This window comes from Urocampus carinirostris, chromosome 15, assembly GCF_059441175.1.
Source record: "Urocampus carinirostris isolate Australia breed hairy pipefish chromosome 15, RoL_Ucar_1.0, whole genome shotgun sequence".
NCBI classification, from domain to species: Eukaryota; Metazoa; Chordata; class Actinopteri; order Syngnathiformes; family Syngnathidae; genus Urocampus; species Urocampus carinirostris.
This window is the reverse complement of record NC_142363.1, coordinates 5,605,645-5,626,428: the sequence shown is the minus strand read 5'-3', so window position 1 is coordinate 5,626,428 and position 20,784 is coordinate 5,605,645. Positions and strand designations below refer to the sequence as shown.

Below are 20,784 nucleotides of genomic sequence, written 5' to 3'. Positions count from 1 at the left end.
GAAATTTGTTGGAAAGTTTCAAAATAAAGATATATCAGAGTACATTCAGGTCCAATCGATGGGAAGCATGTCTCCCACCAAGAAAAGCCATGAGTGCGCTTCCCCCAAAAGGCATCGAAAAATATTTCGGTTTTCACTTATAGGAGTTTTGGATTTTGCAAAACGTAAAAATGAACTCTAAGAAGCTCTCCCGGGAACTCACATTACAAGATAAAGGAGAGGATCTCAATGAACAAGAGACTTTTGTTAACACTGCAAAGCTGGATTTTGAAGGTTGTTAGATAAGATAATGGTGGAAGACCATTGCTTGGAAAGTACTGGTACGAAAGAATACGATAAGTAAATACTTCACTCAGATATGTGGATGAACAAAAGTGCATCTAATACAACAAAAATGAATAATGTAATTATTAAAGTAAAGCTGTGATAATCACATATTAAACTTAATAAAGCTGGAAAACTCATGTTTTGGTGACAACATTCTCATTGACCTGGTTTAATTGGTCTAACACTAGATAGCTAGTTGGATGATAGCTACAAAGGTAGCTAGGTAGCTAGTTAAAAATGTTACTAATTAATGCAAAGGGCAGCCATTTTCATATGAATTTCTAAAATACAAACTTAGCTGGATGGCTTTCTAAAAAACTAATGAAGGTAGCTTAATAGTTAGCTGGAGAGGTAAAAAGGGGATAAAAAACAAAAGGGAGCTAGATATGTAGCTAACTAAATAGCTGGATAGAAATCTAAAAAAAAAGCGAGATAGCTAGCTAGAAAGTAGGCCTAAAGTGAATTGGAGTTTGTTGTATTTCCTATAAAGTAGATGAATAAAATATTGATAAATGAATGTGTTTAATACATAAATATCTTCTCCTAATTAACTGCTTAAAAACATTTATTCATCCATCCATCCATCCATTTTCTGCACTGCTTATCCTCAGTAGGGTCGCGGGGGTGCTGGAGCCCATCCCAGCCATCTTCGGGCAGTGGGCAGGGGACACCCTGAACTGGTTGCCAGCCAGTAGCAGGGCACACAGAGACGGACAACTAAAAAAGAAACAATTATTAATACTTGAATATATTTTTTTGTTTATAAAGCCCTTAAACTGTTTTTTATATATTTGAATTTCTAAATTAAAAACGTATTATCTTATTACTATGTGTTTTCTATGTTGTTAGTAGAATAATTAAGGGAATCACGGTTAAATAAGAATATATCAAATCGCAATGACCCAGCACTGGTGAGCTATTTTCAGAACTGGTCCGCGGGCACCTCCTCGGTACTAAGGGGGCAACACGTTGAAGACCCCTGGTTTAGTAGATACTCAAAATAAGGAGAGAAGACATCAGTGGATTTTGGACTTACAAGGAAAACAGGAGATGAATGTAGGTCTCAAGATGCAAAATGTACAACCAGTTCTAAAGGTCCTCCCTTAATATATTTATTTTTATTAAATCTCAAAGGTGACAAAAATAGATCTGCCCTAAAGGGTGTGGAAATCAGAGAACAGCAACGTTATTGGCTGATAGTGACAATGATGTAAACAATGCATGATTGTCACTACAAACAGCAGTGAGGTATTATAGTCAAAATAATAAACTGGTGTCAGGAACCAGAACAGGATCAGGACCCAATCGCGTGACGTTCTCACACAAGCCTTTTATTTTACGGGAAATGGGGAGTCATGCACGTTAGGCAGCCGGTCTTGCGTGGAAAGACAGGAAGCCAGAGACCGACGAGACCGATTCCAATTGCCCGAGTTGATATCGGACAGATGGGGTCGATACCGGACAGGAAGGGACAGACAGGATAGATAATGAATCAGGATATCAAAAATTAACAGGAGAAACTAAAGTAGACGGGAACGAAAACTGGAGAAAATAATAAACAGGACAAAATAGACGGAAACAAAACTGGAAAACGGAATTAAACAGGACAAAATAAAAGGGAACAATACCGGACAAGAAAATCCAACAGGAAAACAGGACCAAGTCAGAGCCCACATCTTACGGGGCAGTGGTTCGTTGACAGGCTGACAAGGGAAGCGTGACAGCGCTGAGCTTAAAGTAGACAAAAAGCCAATTTGTTAACGAGCCGCAGATGGCACCACACGGGTGGGGCTAATTGGGCGCCATGGCAACCGCGACAACTGGCGTTCGATGCAATCACCTTTGCTGGGGTCCAATATTAAAAACTAAATTAACTTATCCAGGGTTGGGTAGGGTTACTTTAATTGGATTACTTTCAATGACTTTTGGATTACTCCAATACCAAATATGCTAATAAAAGACAAAAGAAACTAAATATGAATAAAATTATGACTCACAACACGTGGTAAGCTTTCTCTCCTGGCTTTGATCTCTTTGATCTCCGGCAAAACTAACATCAAATGCGACAGAAAAAGAAAAATGAAAATCAATCCAAAGAGCTTGCCAACATCATTTTTGCCGTTCCATGTAGTCCGTTACTCCCACAAGGATTTATTTTATTCAAATTTAGTTTCTTTTGTCTTTTATTAGCATATTTGGTATTGGAGTAATCCAAAAGTAATTGAAAGTAATCCAGTTAAAGTAACCCTACCCAACCCTGACTTATGAATAACAACAGAACAAAAATAAATTTTAAAATAATTTACAAGCCAATGGTGTAAGAATACACAGTTTATAATATCAGTTATTGGTCTGGGTATATGTCTGGAGCAGTAGGATGTTGTCACTTATCGTTATTGGTTGTGAAAAAACAGTTATCTTTACTGTATTTTAAAGGGACATTGTGTGTAATGTAGCGCCTACCCCTGGTAAAGAAAACAAATCATTAAAAAAATCAAACTAATTTGAAATAAAATGTAAAGTACATGAACAATCAGATTAACGTGCATTTTTTAAAATACTCATTGGTCGAGATATTTGTACATTATTTATTTTACATACCTTGAGGCTCACCTAGAGGGAGCTCACATTGTTGTCCGCCATCTTGCTACCATGAGTACCCCAAAATACCAAAAACTTTGTGTCTCCTTAGCTTGTGTACTTCGATGTACTTTGTAACACTTGTTTTCGTTTGCACCAAAAAAAAACAGCAACATCTCGTGGTCAATATTACACAGTGTCCCTTTAATTGTTAACATGGGTGCACACTACTTATCTCATAATTCTATTAGTGCAGTTGATGTATTATTGTATACAAAATTTACATGTTGTGACACTAACTTCGCCTTCCTCAATAAACAATCCTCATGTACATTGGTTGATTTCTCCTAGACATTTCCATTTTATTTTCCATCGCCAAGGCAGAAAAAAAGAGCTCCGTAAAGCTATATTGACACCTGGGAAAAAGCATACTTCTCTGTTGCCAGTCAGCCAGCAGCTATATTTTAAATATACATCACTAAAATGTTTGTCACTTTTGCCTTGAATATAAAATGTGAAATGCACTTCACCTGAAAGCATTGGGAATAAAAACCAGACTTTGACCATAAAAAACCCCGTAGGCAATGCTGTTGTTGAATATTGGCATCTTCTGTTTGTAAACTGGGATTTTCAATTCCACTAGGGTTTTGTTGAACTATTTCCACTTTATGTTATCGTAAGTTGACGTTGTGTATTATTGAGTGCCTCCTATTGGTAGATAAAAACAACTTAATTCATTCAAAACATAACATTATATATATATATATATATATATATATATATATATATATATACAGTAATCCCTCGGTTATCGCGGTAAATGGGGACCAAAACCACCCGCGAAAAGTGAAAATGCGCGAAGTAGCGACGCCCCTTCGAAAATGCTTACAAATTTTTTCCTTTTTTTAAAAAAATATTTTATTTCATTATTATTATTTTTTAGACCTGCAAAGCTCTGAACCTGCGAACGTGAAACTGCGAAGTAGCGACGCCCCTTCAAAAATGCTTAAAAAAATAAAAATTATTTTTAATTTTTTTTTTTTTTAATTGTTTTATTTTATTATTTTATTTTTTTAGACCCGCGAAGCTCTGAACCGCCAAGTAGCGAGGTCCCACTGTATATATATATATATATATATATATATATATATATAAGAGACGTAGTCTCTGAAATGATCTGCATTTATATAGCGCTTTTCAAGTCAAGACTTCCCAAAGTGCTTTACATTGTGCTTCACATGTCCCATTAGTGGCCAAGCAGCCATGTAAGGCGCTAACCTTCGACATGTAACACGGAGGAGCCGGGATTCAAACTGTGATCTCTTGATCCCAAGACAAGCGCTCTACCACCTGAGCCACTGCCGCCGCCCCTCATCTCATTAGCTGTACTGCTCATCCTTATTAGGGTCACGGGGGGGCTGGAGCCCATCCCAGCCATCTCCGGGCAGTGGGCAGGGGACACCCTGAACTGGTTGCCAGCCAATCGCAGGGCACACGGGGTCAGACAACTCACTCACTCATTCACACCTAGGTACAATTTGGACCGACCAATTCACCTGAAATGCATGTCTTTGCAATGTGGGAGGAAACCGGAGCGCTTATCCTCAGTAGGGTCGCGGGGATACATATATATACATATGTATATATGTATATGTGTATATGTAAATATATATATGTGTGTGTGTATATGTATATACATATAGTATACACTATATAGAGTTAAAGGTTTTCCCGTGGCACTTTTATTTTCTCTCGACATTTTAGTCAAATGTGGGAGAAGTAGACCTTTATTTAGTTTGCATATTGCAGGATTACTTTTTTAATGTTAATGTGTAAGAAGAGGATGCATGGACCAAGACACATGCCTGAAAGTTCTCTCAAAATAATTTTTAGAATGGGATCATTTTCACATCTGTGGACTGATGAAAGCGGTCAGCTGATGTGTAATGCATTAAAGTAGGTGTAATAGTTGACGAGTCCATGCTCATCTTCACAAAATGGTGGTTACTATTTTAAAAACAGTTCCTCCTTAAAGGGACGCTGTTTTGTATTTGACCACTAGATGTCGCTGTATCATGTAGTGCAACCGGAAAACAGTGCTACGAAACTAAACGAAAATTACAACTACGGAGACTCAGCGACCAATCCAGGCCATTTTTCTTCTGTATTTGTTGGCCAGCATTTAACGAGGTTTTTGTTTTTTTAGGGTACCCTTGGCAGCACTTCCTCAGATTTTTGGTGAATATCTCTAAGTGTGCAGTAAATAAATTTACTGTTTAAAAACTAGGGCTGCAACAACGAATCGATAAAATCTATTAAAATCAATGATTCTAAGCGTTGGCAATAAATTAGTTCATTGATTCGTTGTGCCGCGCGATTTATGCATCACTGAGCATGCCGCAGAGCCAATGACGTCACACGAACCGCAAATCGGGAGCATAACAGAGCGAAGTGGAGTGCTATTTAAGGCGCTATTTTCAAAAGCTACGGTCAATTCAGATCACGACAAGCAAAAGTGTGGGAGCACTCCACATTTCACAAAACAAAAAGAGTGATATGGCACGGGAACACCACGTTGGTAAGGCAGCAATAAAAACCAAAACGTGGATTCACCGACGAGAATGAAGGGAACTCTTTAGAAGGGTAAGTCACTACATCATTTGTTTTATTCATTTGTTATTTGCATTTCGAAGAGTGAAAATCTAACCTTTGTCTCTGGTTGCTAGCTGATGTTAGCGTTTTCTTTTTAGCTGATGACTCCGAACATATATATGTGTGTGTGTGAGATCATTTTTTTTTTTTCAATTAAATCATTTTTAGCAGTTTTTAATTGTGATTTATACAAAACACTCAACTTTCACTCAACGGTGGTAAGATTAAGCATTAGGTTTTCATTTTCTGGCAAAGTCTGAGTGTTTAAGTGAGGAAACGTAGTCTCTAGTCGCTCACCCGATGTGCTAGCGTGGGCATATTAGGTACTGCGTGAGTGTGAGTGAGCGAGATACTTTTTTATCATAAACTTGTTCCCAAAGGTAGTAGGCTTAAGCAGTGTTTACTTGTACATTATAAAAAAGCTCAACTTGCACACAATGGTGTCAATAAGTTTAAGACTAAGCATCCAGTTTTACTGGTCTGAGTGATTATTTTGTCCTTGTAAATTGTGCCATAATAATACTCATTCTTTACGTTCTTATCTTAATTGAAAACGAGAAACTATGACAAGCTTTATGATGAGAAAGAGACATGTATGCCACAGCAAGCCACTGTCATCACTGAGATCCTCATTGACATGCTCACATTATTGCATTGTAATGCAAAGTTCTCAAAGATGGAAGAGTTAGTGAGTTAGTTAGCAAAGGTGATAGTGGTTACTTTTGCTTGTTAATGTTGAAAATCATGTTACTGGGTTTTCACGTTTGAATTTATTTCTTGTTCCAAAATCTAATTTCCCTTTAATCAACAAAACTATTTTTTTTTCACTTTTTAAAATGGCTGCACAAATGTCAAAATTGTCAAAGCAAGGTAAATGTGGCAAAAGAAATTCAATCCCACTGAAATACTGCATCTCTCATTAAATCACGTCAAACTAAATTTTCTAAACCAGTGCAGCAATATTCAGTAATAAATAGCTCCACCGTTTGTGTTAATCGCTTCAAAAATTAATCCAGGCATGCTTGATGGAAGTGTTCCCAGGAAGCTAATGACAGCAATACTCAAAGTGCTGAGGATGGCTTCACGTCTGGAATCAATAGAAAAATTATTATTATTATTGTTTTCGAGCAAGACAGATAATACTTAGGAGTGGGTAGGTTAAAATATAATAAATTATAAAAATGTACCATAAAAAGAAAAATATTATCATCAAATGGGGCAACTTTTAAAATGTCAGTTGAAATGACAAGTACCCCTTGGAGAGTATTGACTTACCTGCAAGATTTTGTCTAGTGTGCTGCATGAAACTGCCCGATTTTATCTTTGCAAAAAAGCATGCTATGTCACGACCAGCACCACGGGTAGACCTAATCGCGTAACGATTCTCACAAATTTATTGAGATATAGAGGAAAGGCAGCGCGATCCGATGCTTGTTAGCCGCAGGAAGCAAGCCGCTCACAGGATCGGAGCGTGTTCCAAATGCGGAAGTGGATCTTCCGGAGCGAGAGATTGTGGTGTCGAAGACGGAAAAAACGGGTCTATAGCCGGGACAGGAGAGCAAAACGTGGTCGGGATCAAAAACTAGTCGTAAGCTGGGGCGGGAGAGCAAAACGTGGTCGGGGTCAAAAAACAGGTCGTAGCCGGAGACAAACGAGGAAATCAGGAACGGACGGGTGGAAAATGGGTGCAAAAAGAGGGGCCGACGGGAGTCAGAGTCAATGTGCTGGCCTTTTAGAAACAGAGGTTTGCTGACGGACTGACAACCGGAGGGTGACAGGACTGGGCTTAAAAAAAGACAGGGAACCAATCAGGTATCCCGCAGCGGCTGCCGCCAAATGAGCGGGCACAGGTGATCCGAATCAATAATCATGACATGCCATTGTTCAGCACCTTTGCTTTTTTGCATTTTTTTCTTCATACTAGTATTCTAGTTCTCTGCTCCTGAGGTAGAACAGGCATATAACAAGGACTTATTATGGGGAAAAAAAGCTGTTTGATACTGCACTCAAAACATGACACATACATTTGCTAATTTTACTTTCTTATTTCACTGAAAAAAGTTACATGGTTATAAATATTTTCCACGACCATTTTTTGTCCAATATAATTTGGGTTATTGTTCAGTTTGTTTAGTTTGTTATGTTTAAAGTTGAGTAGACACTTAAAATAAGTGTCAACTACAGTGTGGAATGATAATCAAAGTAACAAACTGGCATCCTATGCAATCTCCTTTGCAGGTGTCCAATATTAAAAACAGAATAAACTTATCAGTTGTTTTGGGCGAAAACAACATAAAAATAGATTGAAACTTGAAAAACTGGTTAAAGTATTGTTAGATACCAAAATATGGCAAAATTTTCAACCAATAACAATTACAAAGAAAATGCAAATGACGGCTTTTTATTTGAGTTGTTGTCATTAGTGGTTTCCGCAGTATTTAACCAAAATGCATTCACTTGTTATCGTTCCTCAAGATTTAAAGGAAACTTCTGCATTCTGACATTGAACCCAATGAAACGAAAAGAAAAGTGTTGCGTTTTTGATATGTTACTATTTCTGCTGTTCAAATTAGATGAATAAATTCAGGACTTGGTTTGATGAAACATTGTGAGTACGTTGTAAATAGTGAATAGAGTACTGTTACACATCCTGTTTTGCCCCTGTTGTGTATTATATGAATAATGTTGGCAAAAATTGAACTAATTTTTCTCAAAGGGCGCCATAAATCTTTCAAGACGTCTCTGTGGTGTTTTGTCTTTAAAGCGCATGAGTTGGCTAAAATCAGCTTGCCATTTTACTTGGTACAACCACGTAAAAAAGCATAACAAAAATGCCCCATATTTAAAGCTATAGTGTTTAAAATGTGGGAAGCACGGCGGCGCAGTGGTTAGCGCGTGTGTGTGGCACAGTTCTGAGGTCATAAGATCGAACCTCCTGTGTCGAGTTTGCATGTTCTCCCCGTGCATGCGTGGGTTTTCTCCGAGCCCTCCGTTTTCCTCCCACATTCCAAAAACTGCATGTTAGGTTAATCGGCCGGTCCAAATTGTCCCTAGGTGTGAATGAGCGAGCAAATTGTCTGTCCCTGTGTACCCTGTGACGAGCTGGCAACCAGTTCAGGGTGTCCTCTGCCTGCGGCCCGAAGATAGTTGGGATGAGCTCCAGCATCCCCGCGACAATACTGAGGATAAGCGGTGCAGATAATGGATTGATGGATGGATGTTTAAAATGTTAAAAAATAACAGTCCGTAGTCCAGAATTTAATATACAACGATGCTATTTGTAAAAGTAAAGAAAGAAACAGACGATTAGGACAGAGCCTATTTTCCCATCAGTTTGTTTCTGTCAAGATTTTTGTTCACACCTAAAAATATCCCCCCCTTGAGACTTCAGAGCGCCATCAGCATCTCATCCCAGGAGGCACCTTTTGGCATGAGGGTGCAGAGTGCCACTTCATGTCATCCAATAAATGTCACCTCACCTCAAACACAGATGTCAGCTACACTCCACACAACCTTGCGGTTGGTGCAGCATGGAAGCAAGATTGTGTGGCACGTGTGCAATTGTGTGGTGCCGAGATAGCCTCAAGGCCTGCATCTCACAGCTTCAGGGCATCGAGGGGAAGGTGATTATATTGTAGCTGCCAGCTATTCTCTTCGAACCTAGACCCAAGTATGTGTCACTAACAAGGCCCCTGGATTGTGTCATTTTCCAAACAGGCTTAAGTTAGCATTTGGAAGCACAGCATGTTTGCACCTACAAGTTTGGAGGCATTGGTTCACTTCCCACTAATTCATAGCATCAAAGTGAGTGTGAAAGGCATTAAATAATAGTGGAAGGTAAAAATGATTAACTCCTATTATTCAAACAGGTTCCAGCTTGAAGAAATGAAAATGAAAATGAAAATCGAAAAAACATTAAACGCTACAAATGGTCAATGGACTCAGTGTTCATTTTACCTCTGAAAAGTGATGGCTCAAAAATCTATGGGTCCCAACAGAGACCTATGGGTCCCCAAAATTTAGTGTTATCAAGGTTGAAATTGTAAATTGGCGATAATATATAATATAAATCTATATATTCATTCAGTTTTAATCATCACAGTTTATTGGTAATACAAATCATTCATCACTTCAAGATTTTTCAGTTCACAACAATATTTTACATTATACAAAATAATATTGCTGAAATAATTGTATTAATCTATATTCTTTTGTTTATTTTCTTTTGTCGAATCGTTCGCTTCAACACACTTGTTTTCCTTGTCTCCGCGATCATCCGAAGAATTTCTCTGCCGTTTGTTCGTGCCAGAATTATTGCCGTTGTTATTACTTTCTGCATTATGTTTCGACTTATTACTTGCACTGAAGAAATTACCAATTTTGTGTTGATTTTCTCCTAATATTAACTGTTTTTTCGGAGGCATACTCATACCTGTCAACCTCCACGGCTCTATGCCCTTACAAACTGTCGTATTTTCCCTTGCAAAATACAAAAAAATCTTACACCATATTTTTTTTTCAAATGTGTTTATTTATGTAGTTTAATATGTTATATTGTACATGTGTTTCCTTATATCATATATATTGTTAATGAACATTTTGTTGTGAGACACTGAGTTGCTCAACGTGAATGAGGTTTATTATAAAAAAAAAGTTCAAAAATGAAGTAGCTTGGACGTTCACTGCAGAAGGAAAAAATACATGCAAATATAATTAAGTAGACTAATACATTTTCTTATTCAAATTATTAATTCATTTTCTGCATTAAATTATTGTTGGTAATATACTGGTTAAAGGGATAACCTCAAACCTGTCTTTTTTCATTTATACAACATAATAATTCGTAATATAATGCATCAAAGCAAGTGAGCCATTTGAGAACCGGCTCTCTTTGATGAGTTGAGCCGAAAAAGGCGGTTCTCTAAAAAGAGACGGACTTTCAATACACAACTCAAACTCGTTTGACTTGATTGATTTGCCGTTTTCGTGATAGTCGGTGTTTACCGGATGGTACCCATGTTTGACAAATTTGCGTTTTTCTTGTACGTCGTACACGTCTTAAAATGCATAATAAGCGTACTTTGTACGGCAAAAACGTACAGGTTGACAGGTATGCATACTTAACCTTCCCTCGTTGACAACCACCACAACAATGACGTAATCTCGAAGCAACGACATCTTGTTTGCCGAGATCGGCGTGCAGACGAAAACTCGAACTGCGAGACCAAAACCATAATGGCGGATCTGCCTGACGAAAAGTTTGAAGTGCGGTAAATCTTTGTTAAAAAAAAAAAGTGATTGGGTAATAATGTCAATTTTGTGTCAAAAAGGTTGCATCCCGGGGACGTTGTTTTGACACTATGTGTCCCCAGCAAAAATTATGCGTCTAGGATGCAGGGACACGGGCAGACGAGAACACTGATGGACTGCATTTATATAGCGCTTTTAAAGTCACTGAAGACCCCCCCAAAGTGCTTTACTATGTATTTCACACTACAAAGTTAACAATTTTCAAAGGAACAGAAAGTGCTGCAGAAATACAAAGAAAACAAATCTGAAAATAGTAGAATAAATAAAGTAAAAAGAATAATAGTAAAAATGGTATGTTTTAATCAACACACATGGCAGATTCTGGTAAGTTTGTTGCTAAATTTAATAGATTCTCAAACTTATTATATATCATCTGCAAATTGAGAATGTGTATTCTGTTCAAAGATTCAACACAAAAAAACAATTAATTCACAAAATTTTGAAAGATGTTCAACATTTTTTTTAATTTCGTAGATCAAATAAATTTGATACATAAAAAATGAAATGTATTGCTCTTTCTTTGTGTTATTTTTGAATGAAAAGTCCAAATATAATATGATCTTTGGCTAAGGTGGTTTCATAATTGCAGGTGTATACACTATACAATACACCATACAATATTCTGCTGTTTTGTGTTTTTTCTATCCGCCCAAAACTTCAATAGTCAAGTCACATTTTATTGAATAGCCCTTAACTACAAAGAGTCTCAAAGTGCTGCACAGACATTGAAGTAAAAGTGTACCAAATCCTTCTGTTTCGTTTTTTGTAGGTTTTAAAGTAAAGAATTAAGTTTTAACTCACTATTTGCATTCAAATCAGGTCTTTAGTTCCTTCTTTACACGTTTGAATAAAGAGAAGGAAATAAAAGATGTGTTTTTTTAAAAATCCGCTTCATCGATTAATCAAAAAATCGTTAGTCGCGGCCCTAAAATTGTGTAACATTGGTGTTGTTTTGAAAACATTTTGAGCGGTCTAAAGTTTGTAAACAGAACCACTACATGCGGTTTTTGAGAGGTTTTGGCTTTACACCAACATTGCTTTTTATTTTGGAAACTCAACATTGACAATATTGCGTGTTTACTGACTTATGATAGATGGATGGATGGATGTATAGATACACGGATAGATAGACTGATAGACAGATAGATAGACTGATGGATAAACAGATAGACGGATGGATGAATGGACAGACGGTTCGGTAGATGGATGGGCGGACGGACTGACAGATATGTATGTAGGTTGATAGATGGATATCCGTCCATCTCTTTCCCCCTTTCACTTTGTTCACAGTGCCAGCACCTCATTAGTACAATATGTAAATAAAGTGGCGCATGTCCAGGGGGTCAGAACACAAACTAGAGTTGGAATAATAGTGTGAATGTGCAAATGTGCCAAGCGCACACGCAGATCTGGGCAGAGCTGCGAGTTTTTGTTTGATGAGACAGTTATGGGTTGTTCATTTGACCCAACACGCCTTGAGTTTGTTTAAAATCTCTTGTTGCCGTGGAAAATTTCGCTAATGCGTGGCGAAATGAGCTGAACAGGTTTTTTTTCAGATCTTGTATTCTTCATAGCACTTCATATTGGTTTCGCATAACACATTATGTAATAGAGTGGTTGGTGTCCATTGGATTTGAGTGACCCAGTCAGCTTTGTGGATACAAATAAAATGATCCAAGGATAGAGGATAATACCAAATGTACACTTGTCTTACTTTAAACTTGGGGTTTGCGGATTGTCCCTGTTTTTTCACTCTTTTATTCAGGTAGTTTTGCGTCCTCTAACATTCAGATTGTTAAATTTACAGATGGATGAACACCCTGATACATACTTCAACTTTTTGGGGGTTAGAAACACATCCTCTTTGGGGAACTTTTACCCGTGCTGCTCAACTCTGAATGAGAAAATCAATTGTATTTTGTTAAAACAGACAAAAGCTGGACTTTAGTTAGTGTGATCTCAGGAATGTTCTCTTTTAGACGTCATTAATTTAAATCAATGTTTTCTATTTTTTGTTGTGTATCCCACTAAATCAAGTAAGGTTATATTGTAAAAATAAAACAGCTGAAGTCATATAGTTGTACGAATTAAGATATTATAAGTGAAGAAATAATATAATCATATATTCCATATTTCAATCTTACAACACTAGTGTCAGCATGTTTATTGATTTATCTTTGTAGTAGTATGAATACTTGGTCGCCTGTCATTTCGTCAAGTGCGCAAAGGATGGGAAAGCTTAAGATCACCCGCAATGCACAAGTGTACTGGCCATTGTGAGTGAGTTTTAGTCACTACAGTACATTGAGTTTTGTTTTTAGAATGTCCTACGTATATGTTAATGCTAATTTTATAAATATTTACTGTTGTGGTAGTTGATTGAGATTGACAGCTGCGGACAGGGTCCGCAAATGAGTGTCCTTATGGCGGCACAATGTGTTACTTTGCTGTACTAGACATTTTCCCGCTGATTCTGCTTGGATCGCTATTTTACACCAAAGGGACAATTGTAATCTTGTTCATCCATTCATTTGTGTCACTAACTAAATGACGAGGCATTTGGCAACTGAAGAGAGTCATAATTACTCCCGTCGTTTACGCACGCTTAATTTGAATGTCTTAACTTTGACATTCAGAGCAAAAATCCGCGCGCCCTCGCAATGCTTTGTTACGATTAAATGATTTACAGTATATAAATTAGCATGCGTCAAGAGGCTCCTTACTGACACTGCAGCAAAATCCTAAATAACCTGTAAATTGTTGTTTTTTCTGATCAAGGAGACGTCCATAGTGTTAGTATGATTTACTTTTTATGATCATTACTGCCCCGAGATTGCTGGGATGGGCTCCAGCCCCCCGCGACCCTAATAAGGATAAGCGCGACAGCTAATGAGATGAGATGAGATGAGATTAGATGTTTTCTTTGTATTTGGCCATTTCAAGATGCGTTCTCTGCCCTGCAAATCATGCGCACTCACTTCAAGGTTGCCACAGTTTTGTTTCAAATACTTTTTTATTGGTTTACCTTTAAACCAATCTAAAGTATTATTTTACCCATGTTCTTCATTTGTTTTCCATTCTTGAGTTTCTTTGTTGCCTGTGTTCAAGTGTTCATTTTGTCCATCCATAAAAAGCCGCCATTGTTTCTCCCCCCCAGGCGAGAGACGACGATGGCCTCAGTGGGAAATTACTCCAGCACAGCTTTTCTCAGGAAACGCCAAGGCTTGTCTTCAAGACAAACAGCGATGTGCTTGTAAGGACCCAACCATTACCACCAGTTAGCGTTTCCATGTCACATAAAACATATGTTTTTTTTTTGTAATTAGTGAGGACCATTTTCATCCATCCTCAACAGGGGGGGGAATTATTTGGAAATCAAATGTCCTGGGAAACCACAATGACCCTCATTGGTGAGCTATTTATAGATCCTGTACGGAGGCTACTCAAGAGTTGTTAGGGGACTACCTGGTGCCCGCGGGCACCACGTTGTGGACCCCTGCAAGAGAATACTGGACAATATCCTTCCCCCTCAGTCATTAGTTCTTAAATCTTTTCTGCATTTCTTTTTTTAACGATTTGTACACATCCTTGATTTGGATCAGGGGTATCAAACCTGCGGTCCGGGGCCAATTGCGGTCCAAGAGACAACAGTTTGAGGCCCCACCTTAATATGAAATATGTGTATTATTAAGAGCCTACCAGTGGTAAAATAAATAATTGATTAAAAAGATATATTTATTTAAAAAAAGCAAAATATGATATTATCTCTCATGTTTTAAAATACTTATAGGTAGAGACTTTAGCATTGATTTTACTTAACATGAGCTAGTTGTACGCCATCTTACTGCTAAAAGTGCACAAAAAAACAAACGTTTTTCATCTTTGTTTTCCCTTTTTTTCTTTGTTCTTTCTTTTACTCATTTTATTTTTTATTTTTTTTCCTTTGTTTCCTACTTCCCCCCTTTTTCTCATTTTCTTTCATCATTTTTCCATCTTTCCTTTGTTCTTTTTGAAAGGCTGGGATAAAATGGTAAGAAAATTGTGCTCTTTGGTCACCTTGAGTTTGTGTAGTTATTCCATGTGCTTTGTAGGACTTTTTTTGGGTCGCACTAGACACTACAGCAACATCTAGTGGTCCTTTTCCCATATTCGCACCCTGTGAAAGTCCAAATGCGCCGGGATTCGCAATGACCGCTCGATCAACCAATGATCATTGATTTTTGCAATTGGGAGATGGAATAAGAGCTTGCTCTGTCCACTCCACGCATCGGCCCGGTATTGCAGTACCTCCGGGAACGGTGCATTCGCAATGATCGCAGCAAGGCTTTAAGGCTAGGACCTTAGCTTGGCCTTTTGGCTGAGAGTAAGAGTCCCGGCTCCTAGGCTTTGCAGCGTATTATGAACTGACCGATAACGGATAATGGATAATGAATAAAGAAGACAGAACAATAACCCTTAAAACATCCCCCCACCCTCCCCACCCTGCACAAATTATGGATTCATGTATTAATAATTCATTTTTTTCATTTTATATCTTATTTTGTGTAGCTATTTTTGTTTACAGTGCAATAGTGCAATACTTTATACCAAAGGTTTTCTGGTAGAAAACCCGATTCGGTCCGAACCTTATCCAGACCCTAGGTTCGACGAGTTTGAGACCTCTGTTTTTCTTGACATTTGTTGCACAAATTGCCCACATCTCCGCGACCACTTAATGATCATGGTACATTTCCTGTTAGAAAAAATCCACTGTATCCTTCTTTCATCTAATCCTGCATTTACAATCATCGGATTACTGAGGCTACTGGCATTGTCATTTGCAGTGTTGGGAATAACGGTGAGACAAATAGCGCCATTACGCTATTTGTTCATTTTTCAGTAACGGGGTAATCCAACCGACTGTTTTGTATTAAATGTTCTTTTTGGTAGATTTAGTTATATTTTGATCATATTTATTGTGTTTTTCAGTGTTAATATGTTTATATACATATGTAAAATTTATCCTTTTTTCCTTATTTTATTCATCTTTTTCCTTTTGTTTTTGTATTTTTCCTTTGTTTCTTTTTTCAATGTTTCTCTTTTCTCCTTTCTCTTTGTCTCAGTCTTTTTTCACCTTAATTCCTTTCTTTTTCTTTCTTTTTCCCTTTTGTGCTTTCTTTTCCCAAACTTTTCTTTGTATTCCCATTTACATTTTTTGCCCATTTTTCTTATTTATTCTTACCTATTTTTATTCCTTTAAAAATATTGAAGTGCTAGGTGAAAACGATAAGAAAAATGGTGCTTTTGCTCATTTTCAGTCTCTGTTGTTTGTAGTCTACATTGGACTCGTTTTTGGTTGGACTACACATGACAGTGACATCAAGTGGACAAACATAACACTGTCCCTTTCAATTGAGTTTCAGACCACTGATTTTCAGTAATTACGTGACTAACTCAGTTACTTTTTGCAAAAAGTAGTGAGTAACTGTAACTAATTAATTTTTTTAAACTAATGTTCTTAACACTTTGCCTTTGTCAATAGGTCACATGATACACAGATTAAGATTGTCCGTCATGGCTGACCAGTGAAAAGCACCATAATTGTCAAACTGCGAATAGTTAAACTACGAGTAGTCCATGGCCATGGTGGAAATAAATGAGCGTAATGAAATTCAACTGCAAACATCTGTGTGCAGGATGTGAAGAGCATAACTCCATTAGCTTAATGTGCAGCAGAGTTTCACTCACAGCGGGCTCGCGTTAAGTGCTCTCCATCTGTATTTAAGGGTGAAGAAACGTTTTAGCACATTCATATTTTAAATGTTATGATTTCCCCATAAAGTTCATCTGTAAAGAAGACCTTTTTCACTTGAATTTAGTTATGATTTATTGTGGTAACTAGGGATGGATAGCATACTTGTCAACCTGTCCGTTTTTGCCGTACAAAGTACCTTTATTATGTATTTTAAGACATGTACGACGTTAAAGAAAATATGTACGGAAAAACGCAAATTTGTCAATTATGGGTACCATCCGGTATACACCGACTATCACGAAACGGCAAATCACTCAAGTCAAACGAGTTTGCCGCGGTAGCCTCTATCTCGGTATAGATTTTTTTCGTTGCAAACGAAGCGAGCGCTTTGATGCTACTGCGCGCATGCGTCTGCCGCCTGGGGATTTCCCATCATGCATCATTCCGTGGTAGTTGTGTAGTGAAAGGATGTCGGTCTCTTTTCAGAGAACCGGCTTTTTCGACTTAACTCATTAAAGAGAGCCAGCTGTAAAACGGCTCACCTACTTTGATGCATTATATTACGAATTATTATGTTGTATAAAGAAGTTAAGAAAAAAAAGAATGAAATGAAAGGAGAAAATGAAAAAAGACAGGTTTGTGGTTATCCTTTTAATCAGTATAATACCAACAATAACTTAATGCAGAAATTGAATTAATAACTTCAACTTAATTATTTTCGCATGTATTTTTTCCTCTGTAATAGCTAACAAAAGCTACTATACCAAATATTAACATTCATTTTCTTAGGTGTTCAAATACTTATTTGCAGCTATGTCACACAAATAAATTGTTAAAAAAAATCACGCAGTTATTTCTGGATTTTTCTTTTTAGTGTATCTCTCTCACAGTGGAGATGCACCGATGATGAAAATTTCAGACCCCTTTATGATTTCTAAGTGGGAGAAATAGCAAAATAGCAGGGTGCTCAAACAGTGTTCTCGTTTGCCCGCGTCCCTGCGTCCTAGATGCATTATTTTTGCTGGGGACGCATTGTGTCGAATCAAAGTGCGTCCCCGGGACGCAACTTTTTTGACACAAAATTGTCATTATCATTTTTTAACAAAGATTTACCGCACTCCAAACTTTTCGTGAGGCAGATCCGCCATTGTGGTTTTGGTCTCGCGGTTCGAGTTTTCGTCTGCACGCTGATCTCCAGTTCGAGTTGTGTAGTGAAAGTCCGTTTTTTTGGAGAACCAGCTTTTTCGGCTCAACTCATTAAAGAGAGCCGGCTCTCAAACGGCTCACTTGCTTTGATGCATTATATTACGAATTATTATGTTGTATAAAGAAATTAAGAAAAAAAAGAAGTATAAAAGGAGAAAATGAAAAAAGACAGGTTTGTGGTGATCCCTTTTAATCAGTATATTACCAACAATAATTTAATGCAGAAAATGATTTAATAATTTGAATAAGAAGATGTATTGTTCTACTTAATTATATTTGCATGTATTTTTTCCTTCTACAGTGAACGTCCAAGCTACTTAATTTTTTAACTTTTTTATAATAGACCTTATTCATGTCGAGCAACTCAGTATCTCACGACAAAATGTTAATTAACAATATATATGATATAACGAAACACAATATAACATGTTAAAGTACATAAATAAACAAGTTTGAAAAAATAATATGGTGTAAGATTTTTTTGTATTTTGTAAGGGAAAATACGACAGTTTGTAAGGGCATGGAGCCGTGGAGGTTGACAGGTATTGGATAGGCTGTGACTTTGGTAAAATCCCGAAGAATTCCTTATGCTCCAAGTGAACTATTTCTGAGCAAAGTATGAAATTTTATAAAAAGGTGTGTCTTATCTAGCGTCTCCTACTGGTGAAAAAGAAATTCCTTTCGTGAAAAAAACAATATTGATTTAGATAATAAGCACAAATGCATTAACTATCATATAAACATGCATTGTTTTGAATACCCGGAGTATCATGTTCCAGCACTGGGATTCTGTGTCTCTATAGGTTCTTTATCTCTCACTCTCCTATCTCCCTCGACCTTACCCTATTTGGTCACTTATTTCCACTTATTTATTGCAACTCTCCTTCATCATTGTTGAGAGAGAGAGAGAGAGAGAGAGAGAGAGAGAGAGAGAGAGAGAGAGAGAGAGAGAGAGAGAGAAGAGAAACAAAGATAGAGAGGGAGAGAGAGAGAAGAGAAACAAAGATAGAGAGGGAGAGAGAGAGAGAAGAGAAACAAAGATAGAGAGGGAGAGAGAGAGAAGAGAAACAAAGATAGAGAGGGAGAGAGAGAGAAGAGAAACAAAGATAGAGAGGGAGAAAGAATAATAAGAAAAATAATAATAAGAAAGAAAAAATAAGAGTGAAAGGAAAAATAACAATAGTAATAATAATATTGGTAATAATAATAATATGAATATGAATAATGAGCCCAAATCATCTGTGTAAACACTAGACCACCGTGGGGATCTAGATGACATGGAAAAGGCATTCGATTTTATCTCACCATCACACTATTTTTGCTCGCAGTTGAAATGTGGAACTTCAGCTAAAAAGTGTGATGATGAGATAAAATTGAATGCTTTTTCTTATGTCAACTACAATCCCAGTGGGCCGGTTGCTAGTATTTGATGCTCTCATCACAACGATTAAGATTCGATTCCCGTTGCTTCCAATGCTGAGCAAATTAGGTGAACGACATAAGTTGGTTGATCAATCATTGCTTAATTAAGGTGATATATTACCGTAAAACTTGAATAAATAGAGCAGCGGTCAGGAACCTATGCCTCACAAGCCATAAATGGCTCTTTTCATGAGCACATGTGATTTGATAAAATAGAACTTGCGCAACTATTCTATACATGGGATTGTCACCCTAGGGAAGCCAAGAACGAGAAATTTGTATTTTTTTTTACATAGTGGAATCCATCCCCAAGGTCGCCGCCATGTTTTTCTGCCGTCTTGCTGCTTGCTGTGGCACTGTTTTTTGTTTGCATTAGACAACAGTGTCATGTAGTAGTCAAATATTACACACTAGGGCTTAAAGTAACTGCGAGAAGGAGGTGAATTTTAATTGGCATTTTATTAATATGGGACACAGGCTCTGGCATTATTAATATATTATATATTTTATGAAACCATCAAACATCACACAGTGAAACAAAACGTGATAAAGAATAAGCTTTTGTCTGGAAAGCGGGTTTGGTAGTTTAGTTGAAATGTGGCTTAATATAAGGTGTGACTCACTGAAAAACAACAACCCAACCCCTGAAATTGAGTATTAGCAAAAACAAAGGCAATTTATTTTACTTTCTGTGCAGCCTTGTACCAAAAGACACATGGCCCAGTAACAGTCGCAGCCCGGTGTTTGCCGACCACTGTCATTGGTTCTGAATAGCATATCCACCCTAAAGGATTCGGAAAAAGTAAATAACGGCAACATTATCATTTAATAGTGACAATGATGTAAACAGTGCATTATAATCAAAATAACAAACAACCTTTGCATCCTATGAAATCTCATTTGCAGGTATCCACTATTAAAAAGAAAAACAAGCATAATAAACATATCATTTCTACCTTTTGTTTTAAAAGCAGAATAAAATTATCAAAAACTGGGGTGCATTGTACGGTAAATAATGACTTATCAATTATTCAAACACAGTTCAGGAGATGATCTGCATTTATATAGCGCTTTTCAAGTCAATGACTTCCCAAAGCGCTTTACATTGTGCTTCACATTTCCCAATAGCGGCCGTGATCTGTGCAGCCATGTAAGGCGCTAACCTGCTTATTGGGGGTATTGGGGGTTCAGTGTCTTACCCAAGGACACTTCAACATGTAACATGGACAAGCCGGGATTCGAACTGGGATCCCTTAATCCTAAGACGATCGTTCTACCTCCTGGGCTACTGCCGCCCCAGGAAACACCTTCCTTTCTTTTAGAGGCTGCCAAAGAGCCAACTGTTACAATGCCGATGGCTAAAATAGTTTTTACTCTGCCCGTTTACCTCCTCCTGCTGATTAACATTCAGTACCCAGGGATCTTAAGGATGTGTGTGATGGATGATTGTCATTGACGGCTCTGACAACTGATTAATGCCTTAATTATCTCCAGCAAGGACCCGACACTCCTCCTTGAGCTGACAGAGTGAGCTGTGTGTGGCCTAACAAGTA

General features: G+C 37.5%; 1 protein-coding gene and 1 pseudogene across 3 annotated transcripts in view; both read left to right on the top strand.

Annotated features, from left to right (window-relative positions):
• Positions 1-20,784, top strand: part of sobpa (sine oculis binding protein homolog (Drosophila) a) — a 59,159-nt gene that overhangs the window by 27,910 nt on the left and 10,465 nt on the right. The window contains exon 5 of one of the 3 annotated variants that reach the window (XM_088354404.1): positions 14,027-14,122. The exons of the other annotated variants lie outside the window; for them this stretch is intronic. Coding sequence (XP_088210530.1) covers positions 14,027-14,122 — 96 coding nt within the window. The remainder of the gene's footprint in view (positions 1-14,026; positions 14,123-20,784) is intronic. 3 annotated transcript variants of the gene reach the window in all.
• Positions 15,060-15,178, top strand: LOC148351385 (U2 spliceosomal RNA; annotated as a pseudogene).